This window comes from Staurois parvus, unplaced genomic scaffold (assembly GCF_062004578.1).
Source record: "Staurois parvus isolate SC_StPar_1 unplaced genomic scaffold, SC_StPar_1.0 ptg000019l, whole genome shotgun sequence".
Lineage (NCBI taxonomy): Eukaryota > Metazoa > Chordata > Amphibia > Anura > Ranidae > Staurois > Staurois parvus.
In genome coordinates, this window is record NW_028317815.1 from 12,165,758 (window position 1) to 12,187,952 (window position 22,195).

The following is a 22,195-nucleotide window of genomic DNA, read 5'->3' on the forward strand; positions in this document are numbered from 1 at the left end:
TGCTGCAGTAGGATGTTAGAGCGTACACAGTTGCTGCAGTAGGATGTTAGAGCGTACACAGTTGCAGCAGTAGGATGTTAGAGCGTACACAGTTGCAGCAGTAGGATGTTAGAGCGTACACAGTTGCAGCAGTAGGATGTTAGGGCATACGCAGTTGCAGCAGTAGGATGTTAGGGCGTACGCAGTTGCAGCAGTAGGATGTTAGGGCGTACGCAGTTGCAGCAGTAGGATGTTAGGGTGTACGCAGTTGCAGCAGTAGGATGTTAGGGTGTACGCAGTTGCAGCAGTAGGATGTTAGGGCGTACGCAGTTGCAGCAGTAGGATGTTAGGGTGTACGCAGTTGCTGCAGTAGGATGTTAGAGCGTACGCAGTTGCTGCAGTAGGATGTTAGAGCGTACACAGTTGCAGTAGGATGTTAGGGCGTACACAGTTGCAGCAGTAGGATGTTAGAGCGTACACAGTTGCTGCAGTAGGATGTTAGGGCGTACACAGTTGTTGCAGTAGGATGTTAGGGCGTACACAGTTGCAGCAGTAGGATGTTAGGGTGTAAACGATTGCTGCAGTAGGATGTTAGGGTGTACACAGTTGCAGCAGTAGGATGTTAGAGCGTACACAGTTGCTGCAGTAGGATGTTAGGGCGTACACAGTTGCTGCAGTAGGATGTTAGGGCGTACACAGTTGCTGCAGTAGGATGTTAGGGCGTATACAGTTGCAGCAGTAGGATGTTAGGACGTAAACGATTGCTGCAGTAGGATGTTAGGGCGTACACAGTTGCAGCAGTAGGATGTTAGGGTGTACACAGTTGCTGCAGTAGGATGTTAGAGCGTACACAGTTGCTGCAGTAGGATGTTAGGGCGTACACAGTTGTTGCAGTAGGATGTTAGGGCGTACACAGTTGCAGCAGTAGGATGTTAGGGTGTAAACGTTTGCAGCAGTAGGATGTTAGAGTGTACACAGTTGCTGCAGTAGGATGTTAGGGCGTACACAGTTGCTGCAGTAGGATGTTAGGGCGTACACAGTTGCTGCAGTAGGATGTTAGAGCGTACACAGTTGCAGCACTAGGATGTTAGAGCGTACACAGTTGCTGCAGTAGGATGTTAGAGCGTACACAGTTGCAGCAGTAGGATGTTAGGGCGTACACAGTTGCAGCAGTAGGATGTTAGGGCGTACACAGTTGCAGCAGTAGGATGTTAGGGCGTACGCAGTTGCAGCAGTAGGATGTTAGACTGTACGCAGTTGCAGCAGTAGGATGTTAGGGTGTACGCAGTTGCAGCAGTAGGATGTTAGGGTGTACGCAGTTGCAGCAGTAGGATGTTAGGGTGTACGCAGTTGCTGCAGTAGGATGTTAGGGCGTACGCAGTTGCAGCAGTAGGATGTTAGGGCGTACGCAGTTGCTGCAGTAGGATGTTAGAGCGTACACAGTTGCTGCAGTAGGATGTTAGAGCGTACACAGTTGCAGTAGGATGTTAGGGCGTACACAGTTGCAGCAGTAGGATGTTAGGGCGTACACAGTTGCTGCAGTAGGATGTTAGAGCGTACAGAGTTGCAGCAGTAGGATGTAAGGGCGTACACAGTTGCTGCAGTAGGATGTTAGGGCGTACACAGTTGCAGCAGTAGGATGTTAGGGCGTACACAATTGCTGCAGTAGGATGTTAGGGCGTACACAGTTGCAGCAGTAGGATGTTAGGGCGTACAGAGTTGCAGCAGTAGGATGTTAGAGCGTACACAGTTGCTGCAGTAGGATGTTAGAGCGTACACAGTTGCTGCAGTAGGATGTTAGAGCGTACACAGTTGCAGCAGTAGGATGTTAGAGCGTACACAGTTGCAGCAGTAGGATGTTAGAGCGTACACAGTTGCAGCAGTAGGATGTTAGGGCATACGCAGTTGCAGCAGTAGGATGTTAGGGCGTACGCAGTTGCAGCAGTAGGATGTTAGGGCGTACGCAGTTGCAGCAGTAGGATGTTAGGGTGTACGCAGTTGCAGCAGTAGGATGTTAGGGTGTACGCAGTTGCAGCAGTAGGATGTTAGGGCGTACGCAGTTGCAGCAGTAGGATGTTAGGGTGTACGCAGTTGCTGCAGTAGGATGTTAGAGCGTACGCAGTTGCTGCAGTAGGATGTTAGAGCGTACACAGTTGCAGTAGGATGTTAGGGCGTACACAGTTGCAGCAGTAGGATGTTAGAGCGTACACAGTTGCTGCAGTAGGATGTTAGGGCGTACACAGTTGTTGCAGTAGGATGTTAGGGCGTACACAGTTGCAGCAGTAGGATGTTAGGGTGTAAACGATTGCTGCAGTAGGATGTTAGGGTGTACACAGTTGCAGCAGTAGGATGTTAGAGCGTACACAGTTGCTGCAGTAGGATGTTAGGGCGTACACAGTTGCTGCAGTAGGATGTTAGGGCGTACACAGTTGCTGCAGTAGGATGTTAGGGCGTATACAGTTGCAGCAGTAGGATGTTAGGACGTAAACGATTGCTGCAGTAGGATGTTAGGGCGTACACAGTTGCAGCAGTAGGATGTTAGGGTGTACACAGTTGCTGCAGTAGGATGTTAGAGCGTACACAGTTGCTGCAGTAGGATGTTAGGGCGTACACAGTTGTTGCAGTAGGATGTTAGGGCGTACACAGTTGCAGCAGTAGGATGTTAGGGTGTAAACGTTTGCAGCAGTAGGATGTTAGAGTGTACACAGTTGCTGCAGTAGGATGTTAGGGCGTACACAGTTGCTGCAGTAGGATGTTAGGGCGTACACAGTTGCTGCAGTAGGATGTTAGAGCGTACACAGTTGCAGCACTAGGATGTTAGAGCGTACACAGTTGCTGCAGTAGGATGTTAGAGCGTACACAGTTGCAGCAGTAGGATGTTAGGGCGTACACAGTTGCAGCAGTAGGATGTTAGGGCGTACACAGTTGCAGCAGTAGGATGTTAGGGCGTACGCAGTTGCAGCAGTAGGATGTTAGACTGTACGCAGTTGCAGCAGTAGGATGTTAGGGTGTACGCAGTTGCAGCAGTAGGATGTTAGGGTGTACGCAGTTGCAGCAGTAGGATGTTAGGGTGTACGCAGTTGCTGCAGTAGGATGTTAGGGCGTACGCAGTTGCAGCAGTAGGATGTTAGGGCGTACGCAGTTGCTGCAGTAGGATGTTAGAGCGTACACAGTTGCTGCAGTAGGATGTTAGAGCGTACACAGTTGCAGTAGGATGTTAGGGCGTACACAGTTGCAGCAGTAGGATGTTAGAGCGTACACAGTTGCTGCAGTAGGATGTTAGGGCGTACACAGTTGTGGCAGTAGGATGTTAGGGCGTACACAGTTGCAGCAGTAGGATGTTAGGGTGTAAACGATTGCTGCAGTAGGATGTTAGGGTGTACACAGTTGCAGCAGTAGGATGTTAGAGCGTACACAGTTGCTGCAGTAGGATGTTAGGGCGTACACAGTTGCTGCAGTAGGATGTTAGGGCGTACACAGTTGCTGCAATAGGATGTTAGGGCGTATACAGTTGCAGCAGTAGGATGTTAGGACGTAAACGATTGCTGCAGTAGGATGTTAGGGCGTACACAGTTGCAGCAGTAGGATGTTAGAGCGTACACAGTTGCTGCAGTAGGATGTTAGGGCGTACACAGTTGTTGCAGTAGGATGTTAGGGCGTACACAGTTGCAGCAGTAGGATGTTAGGGTGTAAACGATTGCTGCAGTAGGATGTTAGGGTGTGCACAGTTGCAGCAGTAGGATGTTAGGGCGTACACAGTTGCTGCAGTAGGATGTTAGGGCGTACACAGTTGCTGCAATAGGATGTTAGGGCGTATACAGTTGCAGCAGTAGGATGTTAGGACGTAAACGATTGCTGCAGTAGGATGTTAGACTGTACACAGTTGCAGCAGTAGGATGTTAGGGTGTACACAGTTGCTGCAGTAGGATGTTAGACTGTACACAGTTGCAGCAGTAGGATGTTAGAGCCTACACAGTTGCTGCAGTAGGATGTTAGAGCGTACACAGTTGCTGCAGTAGGATGTTAGAGCGTACACAGTTGCAGCAGTAGGATGTTAGGGTGTACACAGTTGCTGCAGTAGGATGTTAGAGCGTACACAGTTGTTGCAGTAGGATGTTAGGGCGTACACAGTTGCAGCAGTAGGATGTTAGGGCGTACACAGTTGTTGCAGTAGGATGTTAGGGCGTACACAGTTGCAGCAGTAGGATGTTAGGGCGTACACAGTTGTTGCAGTAGGATGTTAGGGCGTACACAGTTGTTGCAGTAGGATGTTAGAGCGTACACAGTTGCAGTAGTCTGTGGAGCAGAACAGATAAGTTACAGTAACTGCGTTAGACCTAGCTTAACAACAAATGAGTAGTTAGCACAACAGTGGATGCAGGGTTTATATCTGCAGGTTCTTACTAATGAGAACTGACAGTGTCCACAATGCTTCAGCTTAACAGTGGGTCTGAGACCCACTCGCCACTTTCACTCTATCCATAATTCTCCTGTGGCACTTTGTTCGATGCACAGATGGGGGGGGGCCCCTTTCTTGCCCTGAACTATCACTGAAGGCAGGAGAGATAGCGATTACCTGCATTTCTCCAGCAGGTGTGGGCTATGGTGGTATTGAGGGTAGATACTGAAGCAGATGATGGTACAGTACTACTCAGCACAGCACTTCTTCCCCTAACCTCTGGCTGGTTGGAGCACTCCCCAACTTTCTTTTATAAGACCCCTACTGCTTTCGGCTATCACTAGGTATTGTACTTGGTTTCCCAGTGATGGCTGTGGCACTCTGGGAGATATAGTCTGGAGAAGGATCTGAGCCACAGCCATCACTGGGAAACCAACTCCAATACCAGTCACAAACTAAAATAAAGCACACTTGCTACTGCCCTCTTGTGGAGGAAAATAGTTATGCAGCCAGTAACATTACCGTCTGTTACATTTCTAACACACAACATAAGCATACTCAGAAGTACACCCCGAAACATATTCTACTTCTCTCAAGTTTGGGGATACCGCATGAGAGACCTTTTCAAAGTTTAGATTGATTATGTACCTCCTATTGCATCATATCTCAACAATAAACCAATATTGTATTGTGGGCAGCACAGTGGCTAAATGATTAGCACTTCCGCCTGGCAGCACTAGGGTCGTTGGTTTGAATCCCAACCACGGCAAAACCTGCCTGGAGTTTGCATGTTCTCTCTGTGTCTGCATGGGTTTCCTCCCACACTCCAAAGACATGCTGTTAGGTTAATTGGATCCTGTCCAAGATGTCCCTAGTATGTGTATGTATAAATGTGAGTTAGGGACCTTAGATTGTACACCCGTTGAGGGTTATGGACTGATGTGAATGTACAATATATATATATATATATGTGTGTAAAGCGCTGCGTAAATTGACGGTGCTATATAAGTACCTGAAATAATAACAGTATACTGTAATGCTTGCCTATATACGAGTGATCAGGAAATATATCATAGTAGCAGTCCATGTTCTTAAATGCCAGGCAGTCCTAACTTAGGTGTCCGTTTATGACACAGAGAATAGCTGCGATTCAGATCTCAGCTATTCTCTGGTCATTCACAGTTTATGACACTCAGGAGATCATGTCAGCCCTTCTCTGGAAATCTGTGTTTTCCCTCCAGATTCTCCAGCCCAGAGCTGGAGAATCAGAGGGACCAAAAACTAAGCAGAGATAGTTTACCTCTGCTTAGTAAACTGATCTTTTACTGTAATCTCGAGAGATTATAGTAAAATGAGCCGTTTTCCAGAGTTTGTAGACCGTTCTCCAGTGTTTGGAGACCGTTCTCCCTTCGTTCGGAGAACTGCTTCATAAACTGCATTCACAGGAGAACTGTGTTCTCCGAGAATGCCAGAGAACTGAGCAGCGATCTATTACCGCTGGTTCATAAACGGACACCTTAATGGTACATGACTGCTCCTAGATCACAATGTGATGTTCACTGGCCAGGAAATATAGGAGGCTGAACAAAGGGCAAACACAAGTGTACCTGTGGTTCTACTACTGCAGTAATCTGAACAGGATGCCTGGGACTAGTGTCTGGCAGGAACATAGTAGGTGGCACATTCAGATGGGTCAGTACAGGCTGGAAGCAGAGATATGGTTAGCAAAGTCAAAGGGTCGGTCCAAGCTTTGCAGGCAAAGATGTGGTCAGTATGTAGGCAAAGGATCTGGCCAGGTGGCAGGTAGGATTGTTGCTGATAAACAGAACAGAGTCAGGTCAAGATGCAGACAGGGTATGGCCTATATACAGGTAAAAGATCAGTCCAAATGGCATGCAGAAATTTGTCAATAAATATGTGTCAGTTCAAGTGGCAGGAAGAAAAATGGTCAGTATGCAGGCAAAAGATCAGTCCAGGCAGGAGGCAGAAATGCAGTCTATTAACAGGCCGGGATCAGTTCAGGCAGCTGGCAGATGTGTACTCAGTATCCAGGCAAAGGGTCAGTCCAGAAAGCAGGCAGAAATGTAATTGAGAAAACTGGGAAAGCATCATTACACAGGAGATCAGATACAGGCAACTGACAAGCTAGTTAGGCACATGAGAAAAACCTTTCTCATACCTTCACTAATATGATTGTGATGTATGGTAGTGACAGAAATCAGTCATTTATGCAGAGGCCAGGTTCTGAGACAGTGGGGACAAAAGTAACATGTCACACCTTGTTGCATCTTTGGTGCGTATGCAATATTTTTTGGGGGAGTTCAGCCTGTCTCAGCAGAAGGTTGAGGAACAGAAGGTCTCTTATGTATCAGATCAAAAGGTTTTTGGGTGCAGGGTCTTCCTGATAAAGTAGGGCTGTCACAATTTCTTCTGTATAGTTTAGAAGAAGCCAGTCTTGCTTAAATATCTTCATGAGGTTATACTCTGTATCCTTTAATAAAAACTATTGCAAAAGTTTAAAAAGAAGCCACATTTTCCTGCAGATTTATAGATGACGTATGAATTGAACAAGGCCAATTGAAATAAGAAGATGGACATTTTTTTTATACCAGCAAACATCTTTGGGTTGGAAGGTAGAGCTTCATCATCTCGTCATTGACATCTACACCTCCCATGGACAGAATATATTAATGTACCCAAAAAGGTTTTTGGACCAGACCTTCCCTTTCTAATAAGGTGTCTTGGTAGATGGAGGAAAGGACATAGACATCCCACTTATCCTTAGATTTTATAGCCAAAAGTTCCCCATTGCACAAACTTGCTGACCCTCTTAGTCTTGTGACAACCAGTTTTTGCAAAAGTCCTTTGCAATTTGGTTGCAAAAGCTATAGTTTGCTGCACACACACACAAAAAGGCGTCAGAAAACTGCATAGAAGTTATCCACAGAGTAGAAGTGGTATCCCTAATGGAATAAGAGTGACACAAGGCCCCACGCTATCTTTCCACTGCCGCCCATATAAGAAGGGCATGTAGGGGGCTCCAGATGGCTACCGCTCCCTTTGAAAGCACAGAAGTCATGTGTACCCAGTGGCCCTCTCACAAGGTTGTTAGAGCTGCACTCCATATCTGGGGATACTGTCTGCATTGACAAGTCCCTCATACATTTCACAGGCAGATATGGGGAGTAGACATTTTTGTGTAAAAAAAAAAAGTCTAAAATTTAAAGTGGGCTAAGCATATGCAGGCTGACTTCAGGGAGGACACACTGCCATTGAAATGCAAAAGTCTTAGTTTATAGGGTACCCAGGAATAGAATGCATATGGTGAAATGGGTATGAGAACCAATAGGAGTGCAGTTCACTCTCTTTTTATGATTCCCTTGTTTATAGTAAGGCCAAGAAAGATTTTAAAAAGAAATAGTACATTGTCAGTAATCCCCTGTTGGCCATACCAGTTACACTACTCCACTATTAAAGTGAAAAACAAATGGTAAAAAAAAAAAACTGAACACAGAATTCCTGCTTGGTTTAAAAGGAGAGAATAAGGTGCTATTGAACTACAGAGTAATGACAAAGGATATGAAAGTGGCTCTGGGACACTAGTATGGGCTCTAATTCTTTATGACTGATGTAACACTCCACTATTTGTGCTTGCCACTTAAACCAGTGTGCACCACACTGCTGCTGCTTTCCACAGGTTCGGATTCTGAATTAGATCTGATTGTAAAGTCTCCTCCCCACTACTCTCATCAGTCATACTCAGAATTTGCAAGGCCTCCTCACTTTTGTACATTTTTGGCAGTGGGTGTACTGGTACCTGAAGCTAGTTCGCACCTAGCAGGGGTCAAGATACCTGAATTGGGAGGAAAGCATACACAAAAAAATCTGCAATGTTGTACAAGTTCTTTTAGATTGTAACAGTAAACAGGAGGTAGTATCAACTGGTTGATAAATACCCCATGTGTGCTAGACTGAAACAGTAGAAGTTATTAATGGCTCAATATTGCAAATGTAAGACACTCTGTAAGGCACAGTGTTGCAGCAGCAAATTACTCAGCAGTGGTACAGTATTGCAGCAGTGCAATAGACCTAGATGTTACCGGATGATGGCTTCTGCCTGTTTTGGTGGCAGATAGCAGGGCTGTGGATAAGTGTGTAGCACCAGTCCTTCCATACGGGGCCCAGGCTAGCAGGGTGAATTGGATGTGGTTGGATTGACACAGCAGGGAGCAATTACTGGAACAGATCTCCTGTATGGCTCTCTGCAGCAACTGAAAGCTGGCTTCTTCTCCTCTCCTCTCCCTCCAGCTTTCAGCTGCTGCAGAGAGCCATACAGGAGATCAGTTCTAGCAATTGGCCCCCACCACACACAGCACCCTCCTTGTGCACCATAGCCCCTGCTGCCCAGGCCCCCCCTGGGTGCACCCACCTCGGTACTAATCACTCACTGTGTTCATTCATAACTGAAGCCTAGTAAACTGGTGGGTTTTTTTTTTTTTTTAAAAAAAAGGAGGGCCCTATCAGGTTGGCTGTATGGGGTCATATGGTTTCTATCAACAGCCCTGGCAGTTAGTGATGCACGGCTGTGACACCATGCAGCTGACAAGATGCAGATACTAGAACGCCTGCTGAACAACCAGATTTATTCCAGCCCTATACCTGCTTTGATACTCTCCCAAAAAATGAACAGAGTCTCTGACCCTCACCTACTCGCTTGTTTTAGGTGCCCCACATGGCGCAGGAACCCAATTTATACAGTCCTACCAAGATGGCTGCCAGGGGTCATCAGAAGTGCTGACATACGCTTGCTGACATACAGTAGTCTGGTGACAATGGTGTGGCTAGCAATTAGGTACACTGGTCTGGCATCAATGACACTAGTGTGGCGGAGATAAAGAACACTGTTGCACTCCTACACTGACCACGTAACGCTGACATTGGTTTGAACATGACCAGGGATGCTGGCTGCACTGGTCTGGTAACACTGGTCTAGCAATCAGACACTGACTGGTGTGGCTAGTACACACACTGTTGCTGGCTGCACTGGTCTAATGACACTGCTGTAGCAACAGTGAAGAACAGTGGTGTAGCTAGCGATCATAGACACGGTGGCTGCTGCACTGGTATGTAGCCTGTAGCTGGCTTTGGTGACACGTAAACAAAAAAAAAAAAAAACTCACTGATTCACTCAAAGTACGAAACAGTGTTTCCTCTCACAGCCAGCCAATCTGTGTGAGGAAACTGAGCAATGAATGCCACATGCAGCCTTTGTTTACATTTGTGATTGGTCCAAAAGGACACAACGATCAGGAGCGAACCACTGCATGACCTAGGGAGCACTCATGAGCCAAGCAAATGGACTGATGTTTTAAAACACCCTCCCATATTCCAGAGTGAACCCTCTGGGTATTTATAGACAACAGCTTGACAAGTAGTAATCAATACCTATACAGCTGGTTTACCTTAATGACAGTCACACATTTTAAAGAGATTACACACGTGAGGTATCACTGCGAACATCAGAGCAGAAGTAATAATTCTAGGGCCAGACCGCCTGTGTGACTCAACTGGTAACCTGTAAAGTCTTTAATGTATTGCCTATGGATAATTTAATGTATGGTAGTTTGTCATCATTCCACAGATATTCACAATTTTAAAGCAAGATATGTTTGGAATTTACTTGGTGTAACATCTTATTTTACAAAAAAAATAAATATTTGTGGTCACTAAAATTAAAATGTATTTTTCAAAAAAAAAAATTTGTGTTTGAAAAACTGCTGCACAAATCTTGTGACAAAAATAAATATTGCAACACCCAACAATTTATTCACCAGGGTCTCGGCTTGAAAAGAATGTTTGCTGGTTCTAAGCAAAAACAAAAAAAGCTAAAAAAATGTTACATCTAAGAATTAGCCTCATGACCTCAGCAGATACCAATAGAGGATACCAATGTATACCTTGAACTGAGTGTCATCACCCACCCCACCTGGCTGTCTGATTGGGCTTAGAACAATTTTAAACTGATATTTCTGATATTTACAAACTTTGTTGACAAGAGGATTAAACAAATAAAACAAAAAAAAAAAAAAAAAAAACTTAAATATTTTAATTTTTTAATTATACACAGTTAAATTTAAAGTGAAAGTGTACAACATAAAATTAAATACTGATCGTTTGATCAATATTTTTTTTATAGAGCTCCTTTGACATTTACTTACACATAACATTCAATGTACCTTATGAAAAAGGGGACAACAAAACATTTAAGCATCATTTCCAGATGGCTATGTTAGTTAATACAGACAAACATAACACTGACAGGCAGGTTGTAGATTATGAATGATAGGACCAAAACATCCAGCACTGAATGGATGTCATTTATATTAAATCACAGGCCAACGTAAACCCATACCAGTAATGTATTTAATAGGCTAGCAATATCTACAGATTGCTTTAGGATGTCCCCAAAAGCGCACTACAAACCCCAAACTGAGCTCCTACTACATGTGAGCTTCAACATTCCTCATTGTAGCCCTGTAGGAATATATAGCAGGGCATGTGGACAGCTCTGAACACTGCCAGGAGCATTAAAAACAGACAAGCTTATTTTAGAAGAGAATCTATGCAACCTTTACAGTTCTACTGCTCCTTGGATCACCTGTCAGTACCACAAAAGGTTCAGACTCCATGTTTATTGTTTAAGAAAAAAGGTATTTACATATTGCGTACATTTTTTGTAGATTGCTTTGTACAGATCCGCATTACTTGAAATAAACTCTTCTGGAGAAATGGTCCACAATTCTCAAGTCATATTTCAAGATTCAAAACATCAGGAGGGGGGAGTCCATGTTCTCTTTGTTGGCTGTAGGACTCAGCTTTATAAGAGGAGAGCTCAAGTCAATTAACTGAAAGGGTGAGATAAAAAAATAAATAAATTGAAGATATAAAAAACACCATACAAAATTGTCAATCTGTCTGACTTAAAAAAATATTCAGTGAATCAATGGCATTCTAAAAAGGTCTCAACTTTATAAACACTCTGTTAAGACAGAGCACTCTGCACTTTCCACGGAATTGATGCCTCTTACTAAAACAAAAGCAAAAAGTGCAGAAAACACCTTTTTAACACAGAAACAACACCCCCCCCCCTTCCTTTTTGGGAAAGGTTAACTAAAAATGAATAAAAGCTGACCATTGTAAGCAATCCTATCAGTGTTCAATTTTTTCCTCAAAACTCTAACTCCAATTTTGCTGCTCAGCTTGGTTTGATAAGGAAATTAAAAAAAGAACAGCAGGATCAACATGTAAAAAAAGCCAAGTTCCTGAGGGACTCCGCTCAAAAGACTGCTTTGTTAATGCTCATGACAGACTGGTTCATGTGTTTTTATTTTGCCTTTAGTACCATATACATCCATCTATCAGCATGATTGACAATACTTGGACTTATACATAAAAATGTATGGGTGCTCCCATGAAACCAAGTTACAAATAAAAAAAGCATTTGATAAATAGCTGTGCAGGGAGATAAGACAAGCCTTGGGCACATTTGTTTGGGCCCTTGTATGCATGTCAAGGCTTCCTTTCAAATTGTATGGCAAGTTATAACATATCCCCCTGGCAATGCAATGGTCACTAGATAAAATATACAAAAAAAAAAACCTCTTCTCCAAACACTGTATATCATTCAGGGTATTTCTAACAAAAACAATACAACTTACCTGAGTAACATTTGTTGGTTTCAGCTGGACATGTTGCTTGTTCAGTTCAGGGGTATTTGAAAGATCAATTAGAGGTTGACAGTCATTTTCAATTGATGTGTGCTTCCTTGTTTTAGTATTTGCTTTTTCCACCCCAATATTAATTAACACCTATTAAAAGAAATATAAACTAAATGTTCCAATTACGTAATCTTAGTTTCTTTACCATCCATTGAGGAACACAGGAATTTGGGAATTCTTAGAGATTCTATAGCTTAATTTTTTTTGGGGGGAAAAAAAAAAAAAACATGCTATACTTACCTACTGTGTGCATTGGTTTTTCCTGGATTCCTCCTCTTCTCGGGTTCCCCACAGGCTCTCCTGGCCCCTCGCTCCTGTCAGGTGCTCCCACAGCAAGCAGCTTGCTATGGGGGCACCGGCTGCTTGACCCCACCCTCTCTTCGCATTGGCTGACTGGCTGTGATTGACAGCAGTGGGAGCCAATGACTGCCGCTTGCGGTCTCAGCCAGTGAGGTGGCAGGGACCCAGGACAGGTGAGGCTGTTCACATTGATGGACCGCTATGAGGCTCAGGTAAGTATTGAGAGGACTGGGGGCACTGCTGCACACAGGTGTGAAGGCTGAAGGTTTTTATCTTCATGCATTCTATGCATGAAGGTAAACAAAAAAAAAACAAACACCCTACTTTAAGAGGATTTAGAGATCATACTACAAAGGGTATCTGAAGGAATCAAAGTTGAATGAAGGAACGAACCAACATGGAAACTGCCATGTTGCGCCATTTCTCTTTAGGCCAGTCAATGTGCTCTTTGGCAAATTGTAACCTCTTCAGCACGTTTTTTTCAACAGTGGGACTTTGCGGGGGCTTCTTGCAGATAGCTTGGCTTCACATAGGCGTCTTCTAATTGTAACAGTACTCACAGGTAACTTTAGACCTTCTTTGATCTTCCTGGAGCTGATTGTTGGCTGAGTCCTTGCCATTTTGGCTATTCTTTTATCCATTCGAATGGTAGTTTTTCGCTTTCTTCCATGTCTTTCAGGTTTTGGTTGCCATTTTAAAGCATTTGCGATCATTTTAGCTGAGCAGCCTATCATTTTCTGCACTTCTTTATATGTGTTTTTCCCTCTCCAATCAGCTTTTTAATCAAGGTACGCGGTTCTTCTGAACAATGTCTGGAACGACCCATTTTCCTCAGAATTTCAGAGAGAAATGCACTGTAACCAGCATGTACAACATTTGCTGCCTTCCTTCCTTAAATAAGGGCAAAAGAATGAATGACCTCACTAATAGAACTCCACACTGCTATTATTTTGAACATGCCCCTTTCAATTAGTGATTCAATTACACAGAATCAGCAGCATGCATGTCATGACTGTTGGATTTCTATGACTCTACTACACCTGCTACTAAATTATTTGCCATGTAGAAAAATATCATTTCTACCAAAAACAGTGATTGATCAGGTTAGTGATGTCTGACTGCTATTATTTTGAACACACACACACAAAAGTAGCATGGGGGCCTGGGATGGCCAGTGGGTGGATGGCCGCTATGCTGCGGCATATAGATTTAATATTTGTTTGGAACATTTCATGTGTGCCCACCATTAGAAGTGGGTGGATGCAGGGTGGTATATTTTAATGGTGGGCATACCACACGCTTTATGGCAGAAATTTCTTTTTTGAAAAATGAAAGAACATAGCATGTACAGATAACAAAGACCAGCAACATACTGGTACATCACTGAACTTTGGTTATACCAGGATGATGCCTGCAGGAATCATTCTGGTATCATTTTTTTCAGCTGACGATCAGCTTTCATGTAAAAGCAATCCTAGTGGCATCCTAGCTGCAAGATTGCTTTTACAAGCAGCGGGAGAAGATGCCCCCCTTCCCCGCTGCCTTCCACAGCCTTCTCGGGTAGTCCCGAGCGATCAGGGGAACCTGAGAAGGCAGCCAGTGTTTCTGCCAGCTGACCACAGAGCTGATTGGAGACTGGATTGGTGGCAATCATCTCTATAGCCTAAGAAATCGGAAGCGACGAACATTTCCTCACTTCAGTTTTGCAGGATCTAAACCGCGCCATTTGTAAATTGGGAAAACATCTGATATATGACAATGCCCATTGAAGTTATAGGGGATATTTGCACTCCCTGTGATTTTTTTTTCAACAAATTTGCGTTTGAAAAATCACTGTGCAAGTACTATGTGACATAAAACAATTGCAGCACCCACCACTTTATACACCAGGGTGTCTGCTTTAAAAAATATATAATGTTTGGGGGTTCAAAGTCAATTCCTAGCAAACAATACAGATTTTTTTTCATGTGAACAAAGTGTCAGGAAAGGCTTGGTCTTCAGGTGTTTAGAAGAGTGAATGTGTGGCATAAACATCTAATGCTGGGCATAAAATGCCCCCACCCCCCCCAAAAAACAACCCCTTTTTAGAAAGTAGACACCCCAAGCTATTTGCTGAGAGGTAAGTTGAGTCAAAAGAAGAATTTTACCACAAGTTTTGAAAAATGCCAAACCCCCCCCCCCAAAAACAAAAAAAACAACAAAAAAAAACAAACAAAAAAAACACAAAAATGTGGTCATTGGATTTCAGGCTCCGGTATGTGGCTAGGCTCCCAAAAGTCTCACATGTGGTATCCCCATACATGGCAGAAGTAGCAAAATGTATTTTGGGGTATAATTCCACATATAACCAGGACTTGTGTGAGCAATATATCATTTAAGTGAAAACTGTAAAAAAATTTAAATAAAATGTTTGTCATTTTCCAAAAACTTGTGGAAAAAATAAAAATCTTCCATGGACTCAATATGCCGCTCAGCAGATAGCTTAGGGTGTCTACTTTCCAAAAAAGTAATTTGGGGGTGTTTGTACTGTCTTGGTATTTTAGCATCTCAAGAAATGTGATAGGCAGTCAGAAAGTAAAAGCTGTGTAAATGCCATTATCTATACCATAGTTTGTGTGAAAGTTATAGCATCTATAAAGCAATATACACTGAGCTTTTTCTGGCCTAAATTTATGGTGAAATTAGTCTTTTGGATATTTTTTTTTTATGACAAATGAGAAAATATTTCTCAAAAATATTCAGTCTTTGTTCATAGCATGAAAAAAAAAAAAAAAAAAAAAAAAAAAAAAAAGGACGTAAATTTAGTTTTGGTACAGCATTGCATGAACGCGCAACTACCAGTTGAAATAGCGCAACACAGAATAGCAAAAAAGAGGCCTGGTCAGGAAGGGGGGGGGGTAAATCCTCAGGAGGGCAAGTAGTTAAGGATGGGGCTGGGGAGTCTACCATAATTAACCCAGTCTGTACAGTGCTGGCTGATTTAATCAGATATTCAAGTTTGGCCGACACATTGCATGTTAATGAAGGGAAACTAATTCCGTGGAATGTGTAAATCATTTCAGACACTTGATTTCTTTGTTCCCCTGCACAACAAATGTTGGCGCAGGCAACAAATTCATGCACTTTTTGGGTACAGGTACATGGATATATCACATTGTGAGGGTGGCACTGAGGCTGGAGCATCCCTACCGAGAGACACCCTGCCTTCAGTGCATGTTCAGCCCCTTGCTAGCTATGACACTGCAGTCAATAGCAATGGATGAGTCATGGAAGACTCCCTGGCTGACAACTACATTCAAAGCAGCAGGGATGCTGGTGACCCGATTGTCCAATTATAACCATTGCCATTCTGAAAGTAATGACACCCGTAGCATCTTCACCTCTTTGTTTACTTTCAATTGTCAGCCAAGGAATCTCCCTGCAGGCAGTTGAATGGGGCCAGTGATGAGTTATTAGTTTCTACAACATCGGCAGCAGCCAGTTTCATAGCATTCAGGGAGCCCTGTGTGGGAAGCGAGCTTGAGAGCAGGAGGTCTTGAGAGGAGCAGAGAGGACGGTTTGGATGGTATTTGGAGACAAGTTTGGTGATGTAGCTCAGGGAAGAGTTGTGAATGGCTTGCAGATTCTTGTGTCATCAGACCTCTTTACCGCTCCTCCTAAAACTACCATGCCATTCAAAAACAAGGATTTCTTCATGGAATGTTCATCATATGCCTGTCGTAACAGTGCTAAACATTTTACTTCCACTTTTGTCAATTTCACCCATAATTTGATGACAGCTCGCTGCTCCAGATTCCTATCACTACAACTACTCCTACTACTTCTTTAAAAATTGAGTCAACTGGTCTATGTCCCAGGCAAGTGCAAGTCCTTAAGTGCAAGATGTTTATATTTAAGTGCAAGTGCATATTTAAGTGCAAGATGTCAGAACACACTTGAGTGCGAATGACTGACTTACCGCCATAGTGCTACAGCAGGGGCATTCTGAGAATTACATAGTCACACCTCGAATATACATTCCAAAATCTGTTTATTCTGACCACTGAAAGGTGGCCAAAAAGACATTGTATACCATAGCAATAAACTATAGCAGTACCTGAAAATACATTACCTCAGTGTGCTGTGGGAGTGCCACTGCTTGTTGCTCTAACAATGGTTTATTCTCAGGAGAGAAGTTTAAGGAACAGCAGATTTCTGCAGTAATAGTATGGTCTTCAGTAGGAGAACTTGGGCTGCAAGAGAGCTTGGGTTTTGTTTGCTCACACTCAGCAGACCTAGAAGATGTTAGCAAAACATTTTATCACAAGATGAAAACATTTATACAAAAACACGGCTTCAGCCAATGACATGTTAAGATGAAAAAGAACTGCATATACTGTATTAGGAACAGCTTTTGCTTACACATCCATAGTATGTTTTATGTATTTAAATCTAGAATATGCACTAGAAAGTTCTTGGATTATAGGTATTTTCTCCAACTGAGTTTCTTCAAATGTTTCATAAGTAATAAGTATAAAAAGTTACACCAATATCAAAGTGCATTTACAGTGGTCCTGAAGTCCAGGTTTTTTTTTTTTTTTTTTAAACTCCTTAATGCAGCGGTTCTCAACCTGGGGGTCGCGATGGTCTTAGGAACCGAGACACCGCTCCTCACCGCCGCCGCCGCCTCCAGGTGTGGGCGGGATGACATGCCGCCCCTGTCATCTGGACACACCTCGAGATCAATCCTCGCCTGTGATTGGCCGCCGGAACTGTAGCTCAGGAGAGGCACACAGGCGGCCAATCACTGGCAAGGAGGTGGAGCTTGGAGAGGAGGAGGAGCCGAGCGGCACCGCGAAGATCGAGCGAGTGAAGAGGAGGAGAGCGGCCGGAGAAGGAAGACAGCTGACAGGTAAGTGTCGGTACCATGGGAGAGGGAGGGAGCGAGCCCAGGCTGGAGCAGGGGTCTGCAAGGTAAGTATCATTGGTGTCAGTGGGAATAGTGCCCCATCATTGATGTCACTAATACCAACGATGGGGCACAATTCCTCCCCCCACTGACACCAAGGATGGGGCACTATTCCTCCCCCCACTGACACCAAGGATGGGGCACTATTCCTCCCCCCACTGACACCGAGGATGGGGCACTATTCCTCCCCCCACTGACACCGAGGATGGGGCACTATTCCTCCCCCCACTGACACCGAGGATGGGGCACTATTCCTCCCCCCACTGACACCGAGGATGGGGCACTATTCCTCCCCCCACTGACACCGAGGATGGGGCACTATTCCTCCCCCCACTGACACCGAGGATGGGGCACTATTCCTCCCCCCACTGACACCGAGGATGGGGCACTATTCCTCCCCCCACTGACACCGAGGATGGGGCACTATTCCTCCCCCCACTGACACCGAGGATGGGGCACTATTCCTCCCCCCACTGACACCGAGGATGGGGCACTATTCCTCCCCCCACTGACACCGAGGATGGGGCACTATTCCTCCCCCCACTGACACCGAGGATGGGGCACTATTCCTCCCCCCACTGACACCGAGGATGGGGCACTATTCCTCCCCCCACTGACAGCGAGGATGGGGCACTATTCCTCCCCCCACTGACACCAAGGATGGGGCACTATTCCTCCCCCCACTGACACCAAGGATGGGGCACTATTCCTCCCCCCACTGACACCAAGGATGGGGCACTATTCCTCCCCCCACTGACACCAATGATGGGGCACTATTCCTCCCCCCACTGACACCTATGATGGGGCACTATTCCTCCCCCCACTGACACCAATGATGGGGCACTATTCCTCCTCCCACTGACACCTATGATGGGGCACTATTCCTCCCACCGACACCAATGATGGGGCACTATTCCTCCCACTGATACCAATGATGGAGCACAATTCCTTCCACTGACACCAATGATGGAGCACTATTCCTCCTACGGACACCAATGATGAGGCACTATTGCTCCCACTGATGGGACACTATTCCTCCCACTGATACCAATGATGGGGCACTATTCCTCCCACTGACACCAATGATGGGACACTATTCCTCCCACTGACACCAAGGATGGGACACTATTCCTCCCACTGATACCAAGGATGGGACACTATTCCTCCCACTGATACCAAGGATGGGACACTATTCCTCCCACTGATACCAAGGATGGGGCACTATTCCTCCCACTGATACCAAGGATGGGGCACTATTCCTCCCACTGATACCAAGGATGGGGCACTATTCCTCCCACTGATACCAAGGATGGGGCACTATTCCTCCCACTGACACCAATGATGGGGCACTATTCCTCCCACTGATACCAAGGATGGGGCACTATTCCTCCCACTGACACCAATGATGGGGCTCTATTCCTCCCACTGACACCAATGAAGGGGCACTATTCCTCCCACTGACACCAATGACGGGGCACTATTCCTCCCACTGACACCGATGACGGGGCACTATTCCTCCCACTGATACCAATGATGGGGCACTATTCCTCCCACTGACACCAATGACGTGGCACTATTCCTCCTACTGCAAAATTACAGTTATGAAGTAGCAACGAAAATAATTTTATGGTTGGGGGTCACCACAACATGAGGAACTGTATTAAGGGGTCGCTAGTATGCAATGCATACTAGCACATAATGTTTAATCTCTTTATTATGAAGTATTTGCAAGTAATACAGAAATACATTGCATCTATACAAAGCATATGAATAGCTGTGCCAAAAACATATCCTCATGATGAACCCAATATAGAGCAGTAGAAAAGGAAAAATGATGCGCAAAACATCTTTCACTAGAGATGACCAAAACCTTTGGAAAAATTAGGCTCTCATATCCAATTCAATTAAGAAAGATAATCTGAGAAGCATAATAAATATCAAATCACCCTGTAAAATAAGTGATACCAAAATACTATGAAGCAGTTATTGGATAGAAGAAAAAGTAGGAAACTGGAAAGAAAGAACAAAAAAAAACTAAAAAAAAAAACAACAAAACACACCCATGGGGGGGGGTTGGGTGGAGGGGAGGGATATACTAGCACATTATGACTTTATCCGGTAGGGGAAAAAAAAAATAAATACATTTCTGCTGTGGTTCACTACCGCTTTAAAGTGTTGCCTATGGATTTTTTTTTGGTACTGAAGTTTGTTGCCATTTCGTGGGCGTGTGCACTTTTAAAGCATAAGTTTTGGCAACTATTTACTTAGCGTACCAGCTTTTACTAAAAATGTGTGTATTATATTGCGTTTAATGTTCATTAAAGTGTATTTTTCCCCAAAAATTTGTATTGAAAAGCCACTAAAACAAAGATGTGCCAAGAAAAAACAAAAATGTTATTCTCCACAGTATGCTTAAAATGTTTGGGGGTATTAAGTCACTTTCTAGCAAAAGAGCTGAGATTTTTACATTTATGTGACAAATGTCAGGTGGTTAGAAGTGTTGTTAAACCCAGGACCCCTGCATTCACTATATCTGGTCTCCCACTGTACACACAACATGGAAATGCAATTATTTTAGTAAAACTGCCAAATACCATTTCTCATCAGCAGTTAGAGCAGTCTTGTGACTGCCATGTGTCCAACAGGGCACTGGTTAAAGCTTGTAGGTGGAGTTTTTATTCTCCCCTGATAGTCCTATGAGGCTGCAGGACCCCTGACCCTCTGTCTGGACAGCGCTGATTGGCCCTGTGCTAATCCCATGCACTTTCCCAATTTAAAAAAAAAAAAAGTTTTAATTCCCTAGCAATATACACCAAACTGAGCATGTGCAGCTTGCCCCAAGGCTCTGTTCCATCAGCAGATGGATTGGGGACCGTAAAAAAGGAGGAGCAGAGAAGACAGGATTACATTTTTTGTTAACACAATGCAGAAGATTAACCCCTTAGGTTCCACAGTGAGTATAACAAGCATGCTTTACTGCATATAAAGACTGATTTTAATGTTTTGGGTTTAGTAACTAACTAGCTTCAGACATAAAAGGCATATAACCAAGTACCAATTAAGATGAACAGCACTAGTAATAAAAAGCACCAATGTAATACAGGGGTTTTGGCTTATTTATTGCAACAAAAAATACACTTACCCAACAAGTGACTTCTTGGATGACTTGCTAGATGCCTGTAAGGCTGGTGTAGGTCGCAGAGACAGAACAGCCCTTGGGAGAGTCCTTGGAGTTGTTACAATTCCAGATATTCTGCGACCAACTGGTGTAGGCAAAGCAGATGTAGGTTTTGAACCTGGAGTTGCTGATATACATCTTCCTATTAAACTGGAGTTTATATGCATTCCTTTCGCAGTTCCCATAGGTGTGCTTTGTACAGTATCACTGAAATGAAAAACACACACCCCCCAATGCTTATTGGACCTGCATATGAAAAATGTAAGTGTTAAGCAGTTCTGGGACTCATTCACACACACACGCACGCGAGATGGAAGACCTTCCCAAGGGTGAAGATCCACTTTAAGCCACTCAGAAGGAAAAATGGACCCAATTCTGCACTGGGCAAAACAGCACATTTTTGTCCTAGTCAGCTTTACACATTCCAGGGGGTAGAAAATGGACAAGTGAACTCTCAGCCACCAACAGTTGGACTCTGTGGACAGTGGTTACTTCATCCGGAAATGTGACATAGGTTATGGATCGCCTCGTGTCAAGAGCCAACGACAAGGTGGAGAAATTTGTGCCTCAGTCTGTCAATCCAGTGGCCAACGGTGGATATGAGTCGTGATGATTCTGGGGGGGTGGGGGGGTTGGACAATTCTACTGATTGTCTCCTTCCACTAAAAATCCTTCCTCATCTGCTTCATTGAAGCAGAGTACATCCAAGTTCTTCTTGGCCAGTGATACTTGTGGCCCAAAACTGGCCAAGAAGAACGTGGATGTAACTCTGCTTCTGGGGGATAGTCTTTGGCTGTTACCAGACTTGCCGACTCTTCCATCCTGTTTCTTGGCTGCTTGCTTTGATAGCCTGGCTGTTGAAGCTCACGGCCAGAGATAGAGGCCAGGCTGAGTCAGTCATTTATATGCTTCTGAGTGCCAGAAAAGTTCCATAAAGTCTATACCCCTAAAAGGCTTCTTTTGACTGGTCAGTCATTGCCAGTGCTCAGTGGGGATATAACATGTTCTCGATCTTGCACCCACCGCCCCCGTACTAGCTGTTGGATTTGAAAAACAAACCGGCCGTGTGGAGCTCCTTCCACATGGCTGCATCATTCAGTGTTTTGTGAATGAATGACTCCAAGTCCCGACAGCTTTACTGGCTGTGAGCTTGCAGTCCTCAATGAGCTACCATGGTGCCGTATGGGATGTATGAGCAAGCAGATACACTGACAGCGTGCAGGAGACCTGCATGGCATCAGCAATCTGCTGATCGCTGGTGCAATGCGTTACAGGCTAACAAAATAAATTAACATTTTTACCTGCAAAAAAATAAAAAAAATTTTGTGGAAAGGTGAACTTCTCCTTTAAAGCTGAACTTAACTCTCTTAATCAACATTTATAAATTTTAATCCTTTTGCTGCTAGCACAAGTAAATAGGCAGGAAAGTATATAAAATGTACTGGTTTTAAACTTTTTGTGGGTTAAAAACACATTTCTTCAGTTACATCCAGATTTCCAGGCCTAGGCAAAATGTCATACATTCCATGAATCTTCAGAAGGGTTCTCTCAGCTAAGCATACCCTCCTGCCTGTGTACTTGGCCTAGGGGCAGATAGATTTTAGGAAGTAAAT

The 22,195-nt window shown here is 44.2% G+C and overlaps 1 protein-coding gene across 1 annotated transcript in view; it reads right to left on the reverse strand.

Annotated features, from left to right (window-relative positions):
• Nucleotides 1–10,474: 10,474 nt before the first annotated feature.
• Nucleotides 10,475–22,195, reverse strand: part of GTSE1 (G2 and S-phase expressed 1) — a 30,184-nt gene continuing 18,463 nt past the window's right edge. Inside the window, exons 9-12 of the mRNA XM_089684877.1 lie at nucleotides 20,547–20,789; nucleotides 16,568–16,730; nucleotides 12,097–12,246; nucleotides 10,475–11,283 (exon numbers count right to left, since the gene is read on the reverse strand). Of these exons, the coding sequence (XP_089541003.1) occupies nucleotides 11,200–11,283; nucleotides 12,097–12,246; nucleotides 16,568–16,730; nucleotides 20,547–20,789 (640 nt within the window). The 3' untranslated portion in view covers nucleotides 10,475–11,199. The remainder of the gene's footprint in view (nucleotides 11,284–12,096; nucleotides 12,247–16,567; nucleotides 16,731–20,546; nucleotides 20,790–22,195) is intronic.